We start from the raw sequence: 20846 nt of genomic DNA on the forward strand, positions 1-20846 counted from the left end.
CGGTGAAACGCATGCCACGCTCTGAGCTGCATCCAATCAGAGCTGCAGCAGTGAGTGTGTCATCCTGTTCTTCCCCAGAGATTTGCTTATTGAATAAAGGTGCATTTTTTTTGTTCACATTTACCTGTTTATTAAAATTGGTGTCAATGTTCATTAAAATAAGCCCTCCCCGGAAAATAAGCCCTCTGGTGTTTTTCTGTCCAAAAAAAAATTAATAAGACAGTGTCTTATTATCGGGGAAACATGGTATGAGTGAGCGTCAGCAGTCTAAGAATGTATACATCATGTTCTGTAGTTTGTATTTTGTAGTAAAACATTTCTTTCCCTAACATAATGATTTTTGAACTCTGGGCTTCTGGGCTAATGCTAATTAGCATATTTTAATTTTTGGCCATTGAAAGTTACCATGTAATACTGAGTAAGTATAGCAGTCAGGATTTCTCTAGGGGGTAGAGTGTATGACTATGATTCTTTTATATGCTTTGTCAGAAAGCTAGAATTGAGTCTGTAGACTTACAGACTTTTTGCTTGATGGGACTTTAGGGGTATCATCTAGTTACAAGACTTCTTAACGTGAGGTCCATGGACTCCTTAGGGGTCCATGGATAGATTTCAAGGAGCCTATAAACTTGGATGAGGAAAAAAATTACATCTTTATTATCACTAACTGCTAATGAAAATTTAGTGTTTTTTTTCCCATTCTGAATGTAGGCAACAAACCATTATTCCAAGAAAGAGTCCATAGGCATCACTAGATTGCTAAAGGGGTCCAAAAAATTAAGAAGCCCTGATCTGATATAACCCCCTCACCATGAAATGGGAGAAACTTCAATGTAGATTTGTATCCTCCTTTGTATTTGGAACATATTAAGGCTAAATATTTATTTAGCTTGTTGATTGATAAGAACTGGAAATGTTTTAGAAGCATCAGCTAATCATAGGATAGAGCAGAGACCTCAAAAAACTTTTCTCATCCAGGAAGTCATTTTGATATTTTTCTTTTTTCCTAATCATTCTTTAGATCAAAAAGCCCTTTCAGCAAAGTTCGAACTGGACCTGGTCGGGGTCGGAAACGTAAAATCACTCTCTCCAGCCAATCAGCGTCTTCATCAGAAGAAGGTTATTTGGAGCAAATGGACTTAGACTTCTGCAGAGATGGTAGTACCCCCCTGAAATTCAATAAGAAAACCAAAGGGCTCATTGACGGCCTTACCAAATTCTTCACCCCCTCCCCTGATGGGCGGAAAGCTCGTGGGGAAGTGGTGGACTACTCTGAGCAATATAGGATCAGGAAAAAGGGCAACAGGAAATCAAGCACTTCAGAGTGGCCCACAGGTAAGGGTTTTTTGCTCACTTGTCAGCAAAAGTGTTCTTAAAGGATCTGTAATTTGGAATCATATTAATTATCCAAATTTTATTTCTCTGTGCATAGAAGAAACATTTTTGGCAACAAGAAAAATTGTTAAAGAAAAGAAAAATTTATTAAGGATACAGATTTAAATATAGAAAAAGGCCAGAGACAAATTTTAGGAATAGGAAAAGAGGGGAAGAGAATGGTTTTCGACAGAAACTTTGCTTGCTGATATTTTGAACATAGATATTGAATCACTACTGCAAGAGAGAAGTTTGTGATGCATCTTTCTTAACAGAGAACCTGAAAGTATGGAGATGGATAAAATGCTGTTGACTGTTAAAGGTGAAATTAGACTTTACGTTTATGGAATAGGGCTGCACATGTTTCGCTTCAAATATTGCAAATTCATTTGTAATTTTAAAAAATTACATTGTTACTTTTCACTGGTACAGGGCCACAGTGTAAAAAGCTTTATTCACCAAACTAAGCTTCCACTTTTCAAAGCATAAAGGTAGTAACTCCATAGACTTATGTCTGGGAAAACACCAGGTATAACACATAGGTCAGGCAAGAAAAGGTTTTTTTAAATGAAATGTGTAGTTAAAACCAACAACTAGCTTCAGTTTATACTTTTACCTTAACTCTGGAGACTTATGCTATATGAATGAGTTAGGAAACAGTTGCATAGAGAGAAAATAAGGAATAGAAGACTCAGATACATTGAAGTTGAATGACAGAGGCATGTTCTTATATACTGCTTAGAAAATTTCTTACCTTTGTCCCCTCACTCTTGGATATATGTTGGCAGGTGACTGTATTCACTGCTTCCTCATTCCTTTTTGATCCCACAATTGATTTTTTGAAGTGCAGAAGGGAATCCTTGGTATTTTCAGCTCCATTTGTATCTTCTTTTTTGTGGTTTTTTTTTTTTGAGGACGATTGAGGTTAAGTGACTTGCCCAAGGTCACACAGCTAATTTTGGATTAAGTGTCTGAGGTCGGATTTGAACTCAGGTCCTCCTGACTCCAGGGCCAGTGCTCTATTCGCTGTGCCACCTAGCCGCCCCACCATTTGTATCTTTTGTTAAAAATGTTGGTCATATTTTTTTATCGTAAGTTGATTCATACATTATATCACAGAAAAGTACTTTAAATTGTTTCATGATTTTGTCATTTGAGTAAAAGTTAAATTGCTCATTGATTTTTAAAATAACTGATGAGTTATTGATTCTTTTCCTAACTCATGATCTTGGGCATTCAGTTAACCTTTCTAAGTTTTGATATCTTCATTTATAAAATGAAGTGGTGGGACTGGATAGATGATCTCTAAGGTTCCTTCTAGCTCCAGTACTCCATAATTTCTCTTTCTGTACTTTGTTAATGAGCTTTTTAGGTGAGTGGGAGATCAGCCAACCATTCACCCAAGAATATTAGCAGTTCCTGTGGTATTTTACTTCCTTCCCAGCTAGAATGTGGTCTTTATTGGGATCAGTCACAGAGTCATAAATCTCAGAGTTGAAAGGAACATTAGAAGTTATCTGATTCATTCTATACCTAATGAAAATTTGAATTGATTTCACACTATCCTCTACAAATTGTCATTCATTCTTTGCTTGAAAACATCCTGTTTGGGGTCAGGGTGGGGAAGAAGAGTCTCCAGTAACTCCTGAGAGTTTTTTGATAGCTCTTGTTCAGAATTTTTCATCTCCTTGAACCAATATTTGATTGTCTATAATATATTGCTCCTAATTCAACCCTTTGAGTCTAGCCCCTCTCCCTCATGAGCCTCAAGAGATTTGAAAACAGTTGTCAAATTTCCCTTAGTCTTCTTTTCACCAGGTTAATCATTCCTTCAGTGGAGAGGTCCTCTAGATCCTCACCATCCTTGTTACTGCCCTCCTCTAAAAGGGTGACAACTTGTTCATGTCATTCCCTCAGGTTTGGCAACTAAATTGAATACAGGTATAGTCTTATGGGCACAGACCCTAGCAGGACTCTTAACTGCATTTATCTCTCTTCCCCAAACCCCCATTAAGGACACCCTCTATGTCTTTTCATGTAGCCGAGGATAGCATTCGGCCTTTTGTCCCTGCCATTCTGCTGAAATGGACTTCTCTGAGATCTCTAGTTACCTTCTTTTGCCAAATCTGAGGTTCTTTTTCTTAGTTCTTTTCCTTCCTTGATGACCGTAACACTGGATCATCTCTGCATTGTTGAATTAATTCCATGACATTGTTATTGCCTGGTTTACTTCCTGCCTTGTCTGACTTCTTTCTTGGGTTCCCAGGGGTTCATTCTTCAAGATGTGCTCCAAGTTTCAGTCCTCTAAGCTTCCCTCTCTACTTTTTCTCCTTTGGATTTCATGGATCTCATCCATGTTCTTGGTATGGGCGAGAACTCTAGGCCTTGGGGAGCAGATTATAATGAAAAATATTTTAAAAATAATTATTTTTATAAGGTATTCGCAGTTGAAGTCCTATAATAGGTGTGAAAATTTGCTTTAATAAGCTTCATAATTTTCCCTCTTGAGTTGTAGAGGTTGAGAGAAGGTCTGTGTTTTTTGGATTGTCTGCTACTTATTGTGGTACTAAAAGTGTTCTTGCACACAACTACATCGTGCAGGAGGGGGGCATTAAATTCATATGATAGCTTCAGATTTTAATTATTTCTTTCAGCTTATTAATGTTGTCAAGAGTGTGTCTTTGCCCTTTCTTTGTGCTTTAAATGAGTAACAGAAAGCCTATATATAGAGTTGATGTAAAAAGAGCTGTCTGTCGCAAATTGCTTTTTTCAATCACATTCATCCTTAGAGGAAATGATAATATCAACAGGGTCAGCTTCAGATACAAAAGATAATGATCTACGTAAACCTCAGATGCTCTATTCATAGGTTTCTTTGCACAGTTAAAGATATATCACTTAGCAGATTATTAACATAAATTTCTCATATTATCCAGAGCATAACATGTATGATTTTCAAATATGTAGATTTTTTGTTTCAAAAGAGTATCTAGTTTATACAGTGAATTGTTGATTATATCTCAAGTACTTCATGACTATTGGCTCTTAAGTGATTAAGAAAGTGTCTACGAAGGCTACCTTTCTGTAGGGATAAGAATGTAGTATTCTTGTGAAGTTTTCAAATAAAATATTAAAAGAGCCAAGTACTCAAGCTTTATATTCAATTTTTCTTTGCAATGAGACTAATGTGCTCCTTAACATATGCCACTATTCCCTAGTACCAGGGGGATAAGAAATGTAAGCCTTGGGACAGTGACAAATACAGAGACATAAAACTATACTCTTTATACTATGTCAGGTTAAATTACTTGTGTTCCAGGTTCCTTTTTCTTTGTATGTAACATAATATAATGGAATTTAAAATGAGATGTGTGATGTTTATTAGGAAACATTAAGTAAAAAAATAAACATTGTGTTACATATACATATAGCTCCTTTTCTACTTTTAAGATAAACTATCTTAAAAGTATTGAAATAGGTATAGAACTTAAGATTATTTTTATAAACTGTAACTTCTTTCTTTAATTTATAGACAATCAGGATGGTTGGGATGGAAAACAGGAAAATGAGGAGCGACTTTTTGGAAGCCAGGAAGTCATGACTGAAAAAGATATGGAATTATTTCGAGATATCCAGGAACAAGCACTGCAGGTAAAGTTAAACATTAAGACTAGCAAATTGTATCATTTTTCATGAGAGGTAGAGAGAGCTGATTTTAATGGAAGTAGAGCAGTGGCCCACAGTTAATTTACTTAACTATAGTTTTCAGTTTGCTTATATACATGTAGTCCTACTGGTTTGAATATTTTTTTTTAGTCCTTGTTGATTATTTCTATGATAACTACATAGGGTGGTGGTGGTGGTGGTGGTGGTGGTGGTGGTGGGGTGGGTGTGTGTGTGTGTGTGTGTGTGTGTGCGTGTGTGCGTGCGTGCGTGCATGAGAGAGAGAGAGAGAGAGAGAGAGAGAGAGAGAAAGAGAACAGATAGGGGCTGACTAGAAACTCCTACAACAATGATAAGGCATGTTTTATCATTTGCGTTTTGTACCCTTTTTTTCTTGTCTTTTCTTCAACCCCTTTTTATAAGATGACTGTTATGATTTAATTCCCCTTTTCTCGATTAGGAGTATAGGGGTAGATTGGTTTTCCATGGGTTAGTGTGTAGAATTCTTTATACTATATTAGCATACTTTGTGATTTGAGGTAAAAACAGAGTGGTATTTGGTCCTTTGATCATCAAAAATAGCACACACTGTCTTCATATATCATTTCTTATATGAGCACATTTGTAAATAAGAGAGAGAGAAAGGGGAAGAGTATGTATAAAACCTTGATTGATTTTGGCACTCAAATATTCAACGTAGACAAGTTCTAAAAACTGGAATTAATGCTTAGGAAAGTTTTTTATACATAATTTGTCTGCATTGTCTTGAACAATGCTTGCCTTCAAATATTTATTTAAATCAAACAGTCAATTATAGTTGTGAAAACACAATTAATTTTGGTGATATTTAGTGGCAGTATCCTAATATCCATAAGATGGCAGTGTTTCTCCATGAAATTAAGTTTAAATGAAGAAAATGAGGCAGTGTGGCATAGTAGAAAGAATGCTGGACTTGGAGGTAGGGAAGAATAGGAGAGATGAGTTTGAATTGCAGGCTTCTCTGCCTTCTCCAACATTGACTACCTATGTGATAATAGACAAATCTCCTTAAACCTCAATTTGCTCATCTGTAAAAAAAAGGAAATAATAATAATAACTATACTACCTATCTCCCAGTCTTGGTAGGAGGATCATATGAGTTAGAGTGTGTGTAAAGTACTTTGCAAATTCTTTTCTTTTTTTTTTTTTAAAAGCAATCGGGGTTAAGTAACTTGGCCAAGGTTACACGACCAGTGGGTGTTAAGTATCTGAGGCCAGAACCGATCCTGGTCCTCCCGATTCTGGGGCCAGCGCTCTTACTCACTGCGCCACCTAGCTGCCCCTACTTTGCAAATTCTTATAGCATGATAAAAATGTTACCCATAATTGAAGTGTGTTCAAGCCGTAAGAGATTGAAGCAGTTACTGATTTTCAAATAAGAGTGTTTTGAATGCTTCTAAAAGTGAGACTGGTACTGTTAATTTTGTTTATTTATGATGTTGACTTTATTAAGGGCTAAAAGACCACTTAGACAAAGATTTCTTCAGTATTTACTTCAGAAACTTATGGAAAGGCAGCTATATTACACTGTCTTGCATATTTGGGCACTCTAATTTTATGAGAAAAGACAGAAGAATAGTAAGCAAGGTAATATCAGGAATTTATTAAACCAAGTTTCAGAGTATATACAAGGGCCATCATTGCATATTTAGTCCAGTGTCACAGATTTTTCTCTATATTGTAGTGTAGTAATTAATCATAATATTGATCCTTAGTTATTAAATTATGCTTATTATCTCCTGTTTACTAAAGTAGGAAAGTATTTGACAACTTCAGAATGTATTCGAGAGGAGTGAAAAAGTCTTGGTGCTTAAAGGGTTAACCTGTAGGTAACATATATTTTCATTTTTTCAAAATTACTAATTCTTTAGAAATGTAATGTGATAGATATTATTACTGCCTATAGTAGAAGGTAGTGTTATGTATTTAAACAAAGAAAAGTGAAGTGTTCTGTGACAGTGGGTCAATTTATATTGTCTGGAGCAGAGTTCTCAAATATGCATTTTGTAGCATCCACAAGTTGACCTGAAACCAGATTAAAATGTAATTGTTGGGAACTATTTAACAAAATAATTAAAAATTTAATAAAACTTAAAGCCAAGTCAGTATGTGGCTTCCTGGGCTCATTGTGTACAGGTTAGTGGCACCTATTTCTATTGGAGTTTGACACCACTGATCTAGAACAGGAATTCTTAACCTGGATTTATGAATTTTTTTAATCTTTTGATAACTATTTAAATATAATTAATTTCTTTGGAATCCTATATATTTTATTTTGTACATTTAAAAACATTCTGAGAAAGGGGGTCCATAGACTTCACCAGTTGCCAAAGGTGCCCATGATACAACACAAAAATATTAAGTATCAATGGTCTACTGGAATAGCAATTTATAAACATTTTTATTCTTATTTTTTATATGTACATGTTCCTATAGGAGCTATTTAGTCCTAAGGAAATAAGTAGAAATATATATGAAATCGGTTCTGGCCTCAGATACTTAATACCCACACAAAAAAACTGGCCGTGTAACCTTGCTTTAACCCCAATTGCTTCAAAAAAAAGAAAGAAAGAAATATGTATGAAACATTTAGTTAAGCTTATGCTCTGGAATTATTTTATTAACCACCTGATGTTAGGGTGATCTTAAAAGGACTATCCACATAAGAAGGAGCTTCTTGCTTCATATTGTAGAATAGTTGGGTTTATGTTTATTACTGTGGATGTTTATAATTTGTCTTTTATATAAGGTCTTATCAGGTATCAAAATATGATGTGGTGACCTTGCTTGTAATGATTTACTTACTCATTTTCATAATTCTCAATCAAGAATGATGGCATTGTTTTTGTTGTGACACTAAAAAGTTGTGAAGTATTTTTGAAATCTTAATGGTGTGAAGATAGATTTTTTTCTTTTTATATAAAGGCTGTTTTCTTTGCACGATTATCCCTATGAATAAGGCAAACTTAAGTATAGGTTATAGATTACCATGTAAAATATGACAGGAAAGTTTAGTTCATTCAACAAGTTGTTAGTCATTTAAGTTTTGTTTCACTCTTTAGGCATCCCCAAATTAATCAGCAGTAGGTATCTGCTTAGCAATGTTTTTGTTCATATAGGGGATACATAAATAGTAGAAGACAGGGATCCTGCTTACAGCTTATTTGAGGAGACAGTGCTAAATTGCATGGTATAGATGTAATGCAGATGGGATACAGACCCAGTCCTACCCAGTGCCTTCATTCATCCCTACTTCCCTTCCCACCACCTACCACAGGGCTATAGGAACCACCACTAATCCTGAGAGCTAGAAATTTCCATTCATATGTTACTTGGCAGGTGAGCTGAGATAGACCCCCTGATGTAAAATTGTAAGCTTCTCGATATTAGGAACCATGCTTTTCTTTATTTTTCAGTCTCCCCTTGTGCCTAGCACAGGATAATAGCTACTAATAGCCAACAGTTATATAGCACTACTGTGTGCCAGACACTGTGGTAAAGCACTTTATAAAAATTATCTCATTTGGTTCTATAATAATCTTGGGAGGTGCTGTTATGATCACCATTTTGCAGATGAGGAGATGGAGGCAGACAAAGGTTAAGTGACTTGCTTAGGGCCACATAGCTAGTAGGTTTCTGAGGCTGTATTTGAACTCAGGTCTTCCTGACTCCAGGCACAATACTCTTAACCACTGTACCTCCTCACTCTACTTAGTAAATGTTGAATGAATGAATGCATACATTCTTAGACTCCGAAGTTAGAACTCTGAATATGTTTTTTTTTTTTTTGCTTTTTGGAGGGGAAAGGTAGGGCAATTGGGGTTAAATGACTTGCCCAAGGTCACACGGCTAGGTATGGTTTTTTTTTGTTGTTGTTGTTATTGTTGTTGTTTTGTGTGTGTGTACTAAGAGTCTGAGGCCAGATTTGAACTCAGGTCCTCCTGACTCCAGGGCCGGTGCTCTTTTCACTGTGCCACCTAGCCGCCCCTGAATGCGTTTTCCTAAAGAAATATTGTTACAGAGGAGTTAATGTTAATTATAGTATTATTTTTCAGGAATATTAGTAGTTTATAGGCTATTAGGTTTTTATTGGGTAATCCAACTCCCTCACTGTCATGTATAATATTATTTCAATGGAAACCTGTGTTTTTAGTTCAATAACTGGCATACAAATTAAGTTGGTGGCTTCTTGTGCTAAGAACTGCAAAGCAAGAGAGTAATTAATGTGTCTGAGGTTTGTTGTTGATAAGTTGTTACAGACATATGACAGATATATGACTCCTTATGACCCCATTTGGGGTTTTCTTGGCAAAAATACTGGAGTGGTTTGCCATTTCCTCCTCCATTCTTTTGACAGATGAGGAAACTGTGGCAACCAGGGTTAAGTGACTTGCCCAGAATCACAAGACTAGTGAGTGTCTGAGGCCAGATTTGAACTGAGGAAAATGAGTCTTCATGTCTCTAGGCCCAGCACTCTATCTACTGTGCCATCTAGCAGCCCTTGTGTAAGGTTTAGGGGAGTTTAATTTTTAGAATTTTAAAAAATTTAATGCCTGTGTTTTTACCTCAAAATAATTTCCCTACATCATCTTCTTCTCTCCCTTGTAACAAAGAAAAATAGTTAAGCAAAATTTACCAGAACAGCAATTGCTTCTGTCCAGGGATGCCCTATTTGACTTCCAAAGGCATTTGGAAGCTGAATTCAGTTTTGGTCCTTGAATCTGTATCATGAATTGAATTCGCTTGCCATTTTGTGTTGTTTTTATTTGTGTGATTGTAGTCATTGCATATATTGTTGTCTTGGTTCTACTTACTTTATTCCCAGAACATGTGAGTCTTCTCTTTTTCTTTGAATGCCTCACTTTTTATTTTTATAGCATTTCATCATACATTCTTATTTGTAGTAACTAAATGTTGAAGGAAACTAGATTATCAGAAAGAAAGTGACAAGGTGACCAGAATTGTGCAAAGACACAAATAGAAATGAGTGATGTGTATGGGAGCAGGAAAGGGAGAACTTTAATGGAAAGTACAGTTAGTTTGGCCCCTTTTTATTAATTGGTTATGTTCTTGAAGTTTGTTTGTAACCTCATTGTTTGGAGAACTTTACTAGAGTAGCAGTGTTCTAAAGGATGATTCCCAAGTCATCTCACTAGAGTACAAATAGACTTTTAGCTTAGGACTTAAACTCTGTAAGCTAAATACTCTATATAACTTTTTTCTCCCTAAAGTAAGATGCTTTCCTATTTCTAGTTGGGGTTACCAAGAATAGCTATCTGATCCTTCCACTTCCAGTCCCAGCAATAAGAAAATACCTTTCTCATGGTACCCCCTCACCCTCACTCCCACATTATAATGGAGCAGCTCTCTTGGAGGGTTGTTGAGAGGTAGTAGTGTTTAATGTTTTACATCTTCATAAGTGAAGGAGACTATAGAGGGAAAAAAAAATGACATTAGGTAGGTTGCCAAGTGTTGGGGGATTGTATTTTCTCACAAGATTAATAACCTGTTTTGGTTATAAAATTTCTTAATAGTAAAACATTTACTAGAATCTGGCAAATGTAAAAATTTTACTTTCTTAGTTTAGTTCCAGAAATATAACATGCAGTGTAACTTTTTACTTATCTTGACATGTTCTTAACAATGAAATATTTGGTAGTGTTAACATTTTAAAAAAATAATCTGCTGGTAATAATGAAGTCATGTATTGATATTAAAACAGTAGAACTTGAGCTAGAAATTTGAGAAATATCTCTTTAAATTGAATTGGAAACCAGGTATAACTGCCACTTAGAACCATAATACATTTAATGGAAAGATTACCTGGCCAATATTTTAAATAAGGTGAGATTGTAATAAATTAATAGTATTTTTGGCAAGATTGGGTTAAAACTTAGTTCAGATGTAGCTGTTGCTGAGATATGGAACTTGGCTAGTCTCCACCTGAACAAACGGCAATGTGTAGAGAAGAGAGTGAGGCTATGAGGAGTGCACTGGGGATTTGTAAGGGGGTGCTGTAGAAGGAGTGGGAGGGTGACTCTTGGGAGGAGAGAAGATACCAGGAGCTTGTGCGCAAGCATTTCTAGGTGAAGAAGAGTAAGGGCAGGTGCAAACAGTGTGGAGGTTTTGGCAAGTGTCTCATTTGGTGCAGATCTGTGGTTGTTGCGATGTGCAAACAGTTGTACTGGAGCTGGCTCTCCACATCTTCAGTGGGCATTCACCTGGAGGAGAGACGGGGAACTGATGGAAAGGCATTCATTGAACAAGCAGTATCACTACAGGTCTATCAAACTTCACTTCTTGGGTTTCTTGGTGAACCTTGCTTTAGGAAGTCTTTTTTTGCCTTAAGTATACTGATATTTTTGTGTATGTAATTAGCTATATTTTTTTGTTATTTTAAGCTTTGATTATAGAGTACAAGATACTACATGGTGAATTAGAGTAATTTATTCATGAAATGCAGTATTTGTTTATTTTTTTTAAAGCTTTTTGTCAAATGATTTTTATGCATTTGATTTTAAACACTGTCCTATATATCATGACTTTTGACCTTGCTCTGGTTATCATAAACTGAGTTGTACAGCTAAATAATTTAGCCCAGTTAAAGTTAGATTCTTGTCTTTTGTTTAGAAATGTCTTAAGGCAAAATGACTCTTAAAAAAAAATTGGCTGTCTTCCCATTGTGAAACCTGAGACAAATCCCTTGGCTATGTAATAAAAGGGAAGGATATCAGAGAGCAACTAGAGCTTTTAAATGAGCTGTTTTGAAGAGGTGTTTTTCTTGTAGTTGAACTCATTAATATGAAATTACTGAATAACAATTTTAACTTTTCTTTTATAGTAGTTACTTTTTTTGGAGATAAAGCATACAAAAAAGAAACTTCACCATTAGTCTAATTTGTACAGTGTTTGTTTTTTTTTCCTTTTTTTTCCCCAAGTAAAATGTAGAGTTTTACACAGCTCATCTTTTGGGGGGATGAATTTCTGATATATATGTATGTGAAGAATGTTAAAAGAACTGAATTCAGAATCTGCTGCATTCTCAATAGTTCTTCAGCATTTCTGTAGTAAGTGCTACACTGGACTGTATTTGTATATAAGAGTTCACAATCTAGTCTTTAGGTATTGAAAAATTGGCTTCTCTTTGAATTGTCTAGACTGAGAGGAATGTCCCCTTAAAGCCATTGAAGTCTGTAGTAAAGAGTTAGCAGAAGTTACTAAATGTATTATTTTTCCCTGGACAGACTATGACCATCTTTAATAAAATGGTCAGGAGTTCAGATGTAAATTGTAAGAAAACTTTAATGGCTATGAGAATTTGTTTTTTATATTTGTGTTTTGTGATATTCTTAAATGTCAGGCATCTCTCAAAAAAGGAGAAAGTCATTCTTCCTTCTCTTAGCTATCTTTATCTGTGTAGAATCTTTTACATTTTGTGTGTTGAAAGGTAGTGTATGCAACCTCAGCAAGTCTGTTTACCTTTTTATTGTATTTATTAATATCCCCAAAATCACTCACTTTCTTGGAATATATAGTACATTTAGAAACTTGAGTCAGTAAAGAGAATTCTTTGATGAAAATTTTGGCCAAGTATTAAAACATGTGGATTTTTTTATAGAAAGTGCGAGTAATATCAAGAGCATCTTATTTGACAAAATTTTCTTCCAAAGATCTATTTTAAAGAGTAAGATAGATGCTAAAACCTGACAACCCATTTCTATCAATTTCTGGAATTCTAACAAGATAATAACTGAACTCATATCTTTCTTTCACACTGGACTCAGTGTACTTAATTTGGCTAACTTCTGTAATGTGTTTCTTTACTGCACAGAAAGTTGGAGTGACTGGTCCCCCTGATCCACAAGTTCGCTGTCCCTCTGTCATTGAATTTGGAAAATACGAAATTCATACCTGGTACTCCTCCCCATATCCACAAGAATACTCAAGGTACGTTGTGAGACACTTTTAAGTCATATTTTTAGGGTGGTAGATTATAAAATTTGGAAGTAGACTCCACATCCTCACATTCTCTTGTATCTGTCCTCTATTCTTTGTAGGTCTCATGTAGGCCTTTATTATTCCTTGCCTGAATTATTACAGTTAGACTCCTTAAAGACCTTCTCATCTCCCTCTACTCTTCCCAAACTATCATACATATTGCTGCCAGAATAAGTTTTCTCATACATAGATGTGGCTATGTCACTGTTCAGAAATCTTTGGTGACTCTTAGTTGTCTATAGAGTTCAGACTTCTTTGCAAAGCATTCAAGCCCATAAAGATCAGACACTATTCTAGTTTTATCTCTGTATAGTGTTCTCCTACACACATTCTGTACTATAAGCAACTTGGCCTGTTCTCTTCCCCTGAATCACATACTGAGTTCTATCCACTCAGTACCTTTTCTCACTCATTAAAATTTCATACCTGTGCCTATGCATGGAAAGTTCTCCTCTTCTGTTAAATTCCTATCTATTCTCTTAATCCCAGCTCATATGCCAACTCCTCCAGGAAGTGGTCCTTAATATCCCTATTGGTGAGGCTTTCTCAGACTTCACATGATTCTTTGTTTTAGAAATCTCTGATAGATTTATTATGTAATTTGTATTGTAGTTGAGTTGGCATCATGTCTCTTTCTCCCTCTCCCCTTACCCAGCCTAGACTATTAACTTCCATGAGGGCAGGGACCATGTGATATAATTTTTGTTTCTTTCCCACTGTGTAGTACAGTACTTTCCACACACTAGTGTATTTAATATTCGTTGTAGTCTACAGTTCAGGAAACTGAGAGCTTAACCATCATTAACATTGACAGGTTTTTTTCATCTAAGTTAGGTTTGGTTTTAAGTAATTTTGTATACACAGTCCAAAAACATATTTAATATTTGAAACCTCACAAATAAAACTAATTGGGAGCACTTTCTTTATATAGTTCTTTCTTCATCATTAAAGCCAGATAATCTAGAAGTGTATTAATTTGTATTTAGCTATTGATGACTGAATTGATTCAGATATGACTATGTTTACATGTGAAATTTTAACCATCTTAAATTTTGTATTTGCATTTGTTCTTTCTCAGAAATTGATAATCTGTTTTGAAAAAAGAAAAACATTGGTATAGAAACTATACCTTATACTTGGATAAATTGGATTTCCAAATAACTACCTGGAGTTCCTAGCCTTTTTCCTTGTTCCACCCCTATTTTCCATTTACTGAAAATTAATTTGTTCAATTATTAGGCCTTTATTAAACTTTAGAGTAGAGATTTGGGACAGTGGAACACAGAGTAGTTTAGGGAATAAATTTGAAGTAGCAGGATTATTGATTTTTTATTACTCTATATAAACAGTTAATGTTTCAGTTTCTTTGCTTTGTTAACCACCTTTCGGTAGGCTGTTGTGAAGCTTAATGAATTATTATTTGGAAAGTGCTTTGAGTTCCTGGATAAACTGTACTTTGAAAAAAAAAATATTTTTACACCTCACCTAGCCTGAGTTCAGCTTTAGTTTATATACAGTTTTAGGAAGTTTAATTCATCTTATTTTTATTATATAACAAATTAGATTTTGCTCCTGCAATAATCTTCTCTCTTTTAAACCTCTTCTGTCTCACCCCTTTCATTGCCTTTTTCTTATCTATCTACAAATTTAGTTAGGTCTTCCTAATTCTAGAAAACGTTTTCTCTCAACTCTTTTACCCAAATCAGTTACAAAATCATCTCTTACCTCTCCTTCACAATCAGACTTCTTAAAAAGTCATCTGATTGTGACTCTACTTCCTCATTGTTCATGCCTGTACTTCTTCCCCCTCCTCCCCTTTGAACCCATTGAAATCTAGCTGCTTACCTACCACTATAGTGAAATGGCCCTTTCAAAAGTTATCAACTATTTCCTTGTTCTACCAAGTCCAGTAATAGCTTTTTCTCAGTCCTTGTCAAGTGAACAAATATTTATCAAGTGCCTCATCCAGGGCCATCTCCAGTTGTCCTGATCTATATCTTTCTGTTGGACCCAGGTATCTCCAGAGAAGAGAGTAAGGCTGGTGACTTTGCACACCTCTCCCTCTCTTAAATCTAATTCACTTGCAAATCAAGACATCTTCCTGATGTCATTGGTCCTCTTTGAGAATGAAGGACAAACAACACTGTGCCAGGCACTATGTTAATCACTGGGATACAAAAAAGGCAAAAAAAGCTCCTGCCTTTAAGGGGTTCACAATTAAATGATTGAGATGATATGCAGATAACTGTATAAGTAAGATTTGTACAGAATAAACTGATAGAGAAGAAACTAATGTTAAAAAGGCTCAGGAAAGGCTTCTTGCAGAAGTTGGGATTTTAGCTGAAAGCCAGGGAAGCTGGAAGGCATAGATGAGGAGGAAGAAGATGCCAGGCATGAGGATACAGCTGGTGAACATGCACAGAATCAAGAAATGAAAGAAATGTTTTGTGCAAAGAATAGCAAGGAGGGGCAAGGAGACAGAAGTGCATTGAAAACCTAGAGATAGCGGTTTCATGAAGAAGGTGATCTGTGGTGTCAAAGAATGCAGAAAGGTCAAGAATACTAAGAGCTAGCATTTACATGGCATTTAAGATTTTCAAAGTGCTTTACATATGTTAACTAAAGAAAGATGGCAATTGAGAAAAGGCCATTAGATTTAGAAATTAAGAGATCTTTATAATTGCAGAGATCAATTTCTGTGGAATGATGAGGTTGAAAGCCAGACTGCAGAAAGTTAAGATGAGAGTGAGAGGAAAGAGATTAGAGACACCCATTATAGAGTCTTTTCAAGGAGTTTAGCCATGAAATGAATGAGAGAAATGGGATGATAGCTACCTAGGATGGATGGATTGAGTGAGAAGTTTTTGAGGATGGGAAACATGAGTATGTCCGTAGGCAGCAAGGAGCCAGCAGACACAGAGGGAGAGTTTGAAGATTAATGAGAGTGTAGAGATGAGAGAGAAGATAATGTGTTTGTGAAGACAAGATGGAGTGGGATCACTTATGCAAGGAGAGAAGGGCCACCTCTTCATGTGAGACAAGTGAAGTAGGTAATAGTAGTGGAAGGCATCTGAATGATACAAGATGAGGAGGATGGGAGAAGAGGGACTTCTCAGTGAATGGCTTCAGGTTTTTCTTTTTAGCAGAATTTGAGGCAAGGTCCTCAGCTGAGAAACTAGGGGAGAAAGAGCCAGGGAGGTTTGGAAAAGCAACTGTGATGAGCAGGATGGTGAATTGTGAAAGGGTTGCCTTGATGCAATGAGGACCCGTTGAGCTTATGTAACATAAATGTGTTATGAACCCATTGAGCACAATTTTGTCTTTTTTTTCTAGCTTTATTCAGCAGCATGTGATTAGAAGCCAAGGCAGCAGATGGTGGGAGTAATTCAAGGCTTGGACTTTGCAGGGCAAGATCAGCAATAGGAAAAGAAGGCAAAGGATTCGCAAGAAGAGGATAGTGTAGAGTTGAACTGTTTTACCAAGGGGTCAAGGTAGGGTAAGGAGGCGAGTACAGCCAGTGCCAGATGATGGCCTGGGAAAGAACGAAGGGATAGAGGGAATGGTGGTCACAGCATATCATTTGATGCTATTATCAAATACCTACCCCTACTTTTAGATATTGTCTCTTCTTGTGGCTTTTGAGACACTGTACTCTATTTGTATTTCCTCTTTTCTGTCTGATTTTTTTCTTTTCTTTGCTCCTTTGATGATTCTTCTCCAAACCACCTTTTTTTTTTTTTTAAAGCTATAGCAGATTTCTTCAGTATTCCCTCCTTGGGTTTCTCCCTTGGTAATCACATATACTCTAGTGATTTTAATGATTATCTTCATTCAAATGCCTCCCAAATTTCTCTCTCATTTGTTTTTGTCCATTCATTTGTTCATTCAATAAATATTTATTATGAATTAATTTGTGCCAGGCATTTTGCTAGGCATGGAGGATACAGAGACAAAAGTAAAACATTATGCCCTTTAGGTATGTTCTTTCTAATACCATTTATGTTGGGCTTTTAAGTTTGCAGAATGCTATACACAAGTTAACTCTTTTGCTCCTTTTGAGAGATAGCTGCTGTTGTTATCCTCATTTTGTACATGAGGAAACTGAGACTGAGAAAGGTTAAATAACTTGCCTAATGTCACTAAACTAATAAGTGGCTGAAGCAGGATCTGATCTCAGGTCTTCCTGATTTCTCTCCTATCCACCGTGCTGCCTGGTTGCTGTTGAGTAGAAAATTCCCAAACTGCATCTTCCATTTCCTACGGTGTCTAGTACAGTACCTGGTACATAGTAGGCACTTGATAAATGCTTATTGAATTAATGAAAGAAAAAAATCTACTTGTATGTTTCACTGGTATCTTAAACTCAGCTTATTAAAAATCAACCCTTTATCTTTACTTCAAAACTTCTTATTCCTTCTGAATTCACTCTTTGTCTCAGTAGGACCACAATTTGTTAAATTTCCCATGTTTAATTGTTGATAATGATCCTTGGCCCTTTTCTTTCTTTCCCTTCCCTTATCCTTTCATGTCCTTTTGAGTCTGAATCTATAATATCTGTTGCACCAATCTTCTTTCTGTTTCTACTAGCACCACCTTAATATAAGCCTTGATTAATACCCACCTGGATTATTGTACTAGCCTCATAACCAGTCTTTGTGCTTCTACTTTTGTCCAGTATTAGTATTTTTGTACTCATGCCAGATTAATTATTTTTGTGCATGAACCTAATTGTGTCATTACTCTGTTCAGAGTCTTTTAATGTAGCTCAGTTGTCTATCTGATAGAGTTCAAACTTCTTAGCCTGGCATTCAAGCCTTTCCACAATGTAATTCTAACCTATTTCTAGCTTGAACCTTAGTCTGATTTCCTATAGGGCAGCAATTCTTATCCTTTTTTGCGTCATATGAAATCTGCACACCCCTACTAAGAATAAAAACATACAATACGGCATTTTATCTACTTCAGTTTTTATTCTAGTAGTGCCAAATTATTAAGATTTTAGAATTTTTCTAGCTGACTTTTTTTATACCAAAACATCTTGGCAAACTGTGGCCAACAAACTAAATATGCCCTGCCATCTATTTTTGTATATATAGCCCTTGAGCCAAGAATATTTTTTATGTTTTTAAATGAAGTTTTGTATTGTTTAAAATGATCTATGGACTGGACCATATTTGGCCTTTGATCCCTAATTTGCTGACCCCTGCTGTAGTATTTAGAAACCATTCAAGATCCTTATATTTTGTTGATCAGTAAATAATTATGAAGCAAATAGTATGTGTCAGGCACTATGCTAAACACTGTAGCTACAAAAAGAGGCAAAGGATAGCCCCTTTCTTCAAGTAGCTTACAGTCAAATGGGAAAGACATCAGGTAAACAAATAATGTTACAAACATCTACAGGATAAATAGGAAATAATTAAGGGAGGGAAGGCACTGGGATCAAGAGAGGTTGGGAAAGACTTTCTGTAGAAGGTGAGACTTTAGCCTGGGACTTAAAGGAAGTCAGGGAAACCAATAGACAGAGATGAGCAGGCATAGCTTCTAGACATCAGGGACAGCCAGAGAAAATGTTGAGCTGAAAGATAGTGTCTTGTTTGTGGAATAGCCAAGAGGCCAATGTCAGTGGATCAAAGAGAATATGTGAGGGATTAAGATGTAAGAAGATTGAAAAGGTAGGAGGGGGCCAGGTTATTAAGGTCTTTGAACAACAGAGAATTTTGTATTTGATCCAGGAGGTAATAAAGAGCCACTGATGTTTATTGAATAGGGGAGTGACATGGTAGTACCTACACTTTGGGAAAATCACTTTGGTGGCTAAATAAAGGAAGGATTGGAGTGGAGAGAGACTAAAGGCAGGCAGAGCCACCTGCAGGCTATTGCAGTGTCAGAGAAGAAAAGGGGGCATATTTGAGAGATGTTGCAGAGTGGATAGTGGAGAAGCTTTGGCAACAGATTAGATATAAAGGGTGAGAGATAGTGAGGAGTTGAGGATGATTCCTAGATTGTGAGCCTGAGTAGAAGGACTAATTGCCTTCTACTGTAATAGAGAAGGTAGGAGGGGAGGAAGATTTAGGGAGGAAGATAATGAGTTCTGTTTTGGACATGTTGAGTTTAAGATGTCTACTTGACATCCATTTTGAGATGTCTGAAATGCAGGAGATGGGAGTTTGGGGGTCAGCAGAGAATTTAGGGTGGGGATAGGTAGGTTTGAGAATTATCAGCTTAGACTAGGTAATTAAATCCATGGGAGGTGACGAGTTCACAAAATGAAGTAGTATAGAAGTAGAAGAGTGCTCAGGACAGAACCTTTCTTAGGGATGCCTACAGTTAGAGTATGTGATCTGGAGAAGGATCCAGCAAAGAGGACAGAGAAGGAGTAGTCAGAGAAGATAGAACCAGGAGAGAATGATATCCTGAAAACAGAGAACAGAATCTTGAGGAAAGCATGATCAACAGTGTCAAAGGCTTCAGAGAGATCAAGGGTAATGAGGCTTGAGAAAAAGTCATTGAATTTAGTACTTCTTTTCCATTCACAAAATCAAAAGTTTGTAGATCCAGAGCTAGAAGGGGCTTTAGAGGTCATTTAGTCTAACCTCCTTATTTTAGGAATGAGGAGATATAGACCCAGAATGGCTAAGTGACTTACTCAAAGTAACACCATATAGTAAATAGAAAAGTCAGGATTTGAATTCAGGTCCTTTGTCTCCAGGTACAATATGCCTTCCATGGCATTAAAGTGCCTTCCATATTTCTTATAGTCCTTAATCATATTTCTTCTTCTTCTAAAATCAGTTCTTTCCAAGTTATTGACCAAATGTTGAGGACTTATTGTTGGCTTAAAAAATTTATTTTGCCTTTTTTTTTTTAAACAAAATCCAGCCCTAATAACATGCAGAAAATGAGAGGAATTGGAATTAAAAAAAATTCACAGAATAATAAATTATTACTGGAAAGAAGGTTACTTTTCAGGGAACCAATATCAGATTAAAATGATGTGTTCCTTTCAACAAGCAACCCTGTCCTCACTCTAAAGGGAGTACTAGTATTGTTTCCTTTATTCTGGAACAAGTAAGAGTGGAACAACCAGGATTAGAACCTAACCTTCATAGGTCTGAACTCTTTCTGCCTTATTATTTTGCCTATACAATCTGTTCTCTAGGAGGAATAATAAATAGGTGAGAGATAGCTTATTGTAGAGGAAAAAATACTAAACTTAGAGACCAGTGACCTGGATTTGGGTCTCATATTTGCCAATAATTAGTTATTTGACCCAAAGTCACAGTGTTTTTGAGCCTTTAACCTTAGTTTCCATGACTTTAAAATGACTAATTTGGGGGCGGCCAGATAACACAGTGAGTAAGAGCACTGGCCCCAGAGTCGTGATGACCTGGGATCGAATTCAGGCTCAGACACTTAGAACCCACCCAGAAACACCTGGCTGTGTAACCTTGAGCAAGTTACTTAACCCCAATTGCTTGGGGGCGGCCAGGTGGCTCAGTGAGTAAGAGTACCGGCCCCAGAGTCAGGATGACCTGGGATCGAATCCGGGCTCTGATACTTAGCACCACACCCAGAAATAACTGGCCGTGTGACCTTGAGCAAGTTACTTAACCCAATTGCTTAAAAAAATGACTGATTTGTACTACCGTGTTTCCCCGATAATAAGACACTGTCTTATTAATTTTTTTGGAAAGAAAAACACCAGAGGGCTTATTTTCAGGGGAGGGCTTATGTTGTCCTGCCACTGCTCTCAATGGCTCCAGCAAGCA

At 36.3% G+C, this 20846-nt stretch overlaps 1 protein-coding gene across 5 annotated transcripts in view; it reads left to right on the forward strand.

Moving 5' to 3' along the window:
* The window catches only part of KAT6A (lysine acetyltransferase 6A), a 160114-nt gene that overhangs the window by 93002 nt on the left and 46266 nt on the right, over nucleotides 1-20846 (forward strand). For all 5 annotated transcript variants that reach the window (XM_069075828.1, XM_069075830.1, XM_069075831.1 and 2 more), the window contains 3 exons: nucleotides 1022-1335; nucleotides 4907-5025; nucleotides 12908-13023. In XM_069075828.1, the coding sequence (XP_068931929.1) occupies nucleotides 1022-1335; nucleotides 4907-5025; nucleotides 12908-13023 (549 nt within the window). The remainder of the gene's footprint in view (nucleotides 1-1021; nucleotides 1336-4906; nucleotides 5026-12907; nucleotides 13024-20846) is intronic.

Source organism: Petaurus breviceps, unplaced genomic scaffold (assembly GCF_028583685.1).
Source record: "Petaurus breviceps papuanus isolate PSGF00001 unplaced genomic scaffold, PetGlider_PUasm1.0 90919, whole genome shotgun sequence".
Classification (NCBI taxonomy): domain Eukaryota; kingdom Metazoa; phylum Chordata; class Mammalia; order Diprotodontia; family Petauridae; genus Petaurus; species Petaurus breviceps.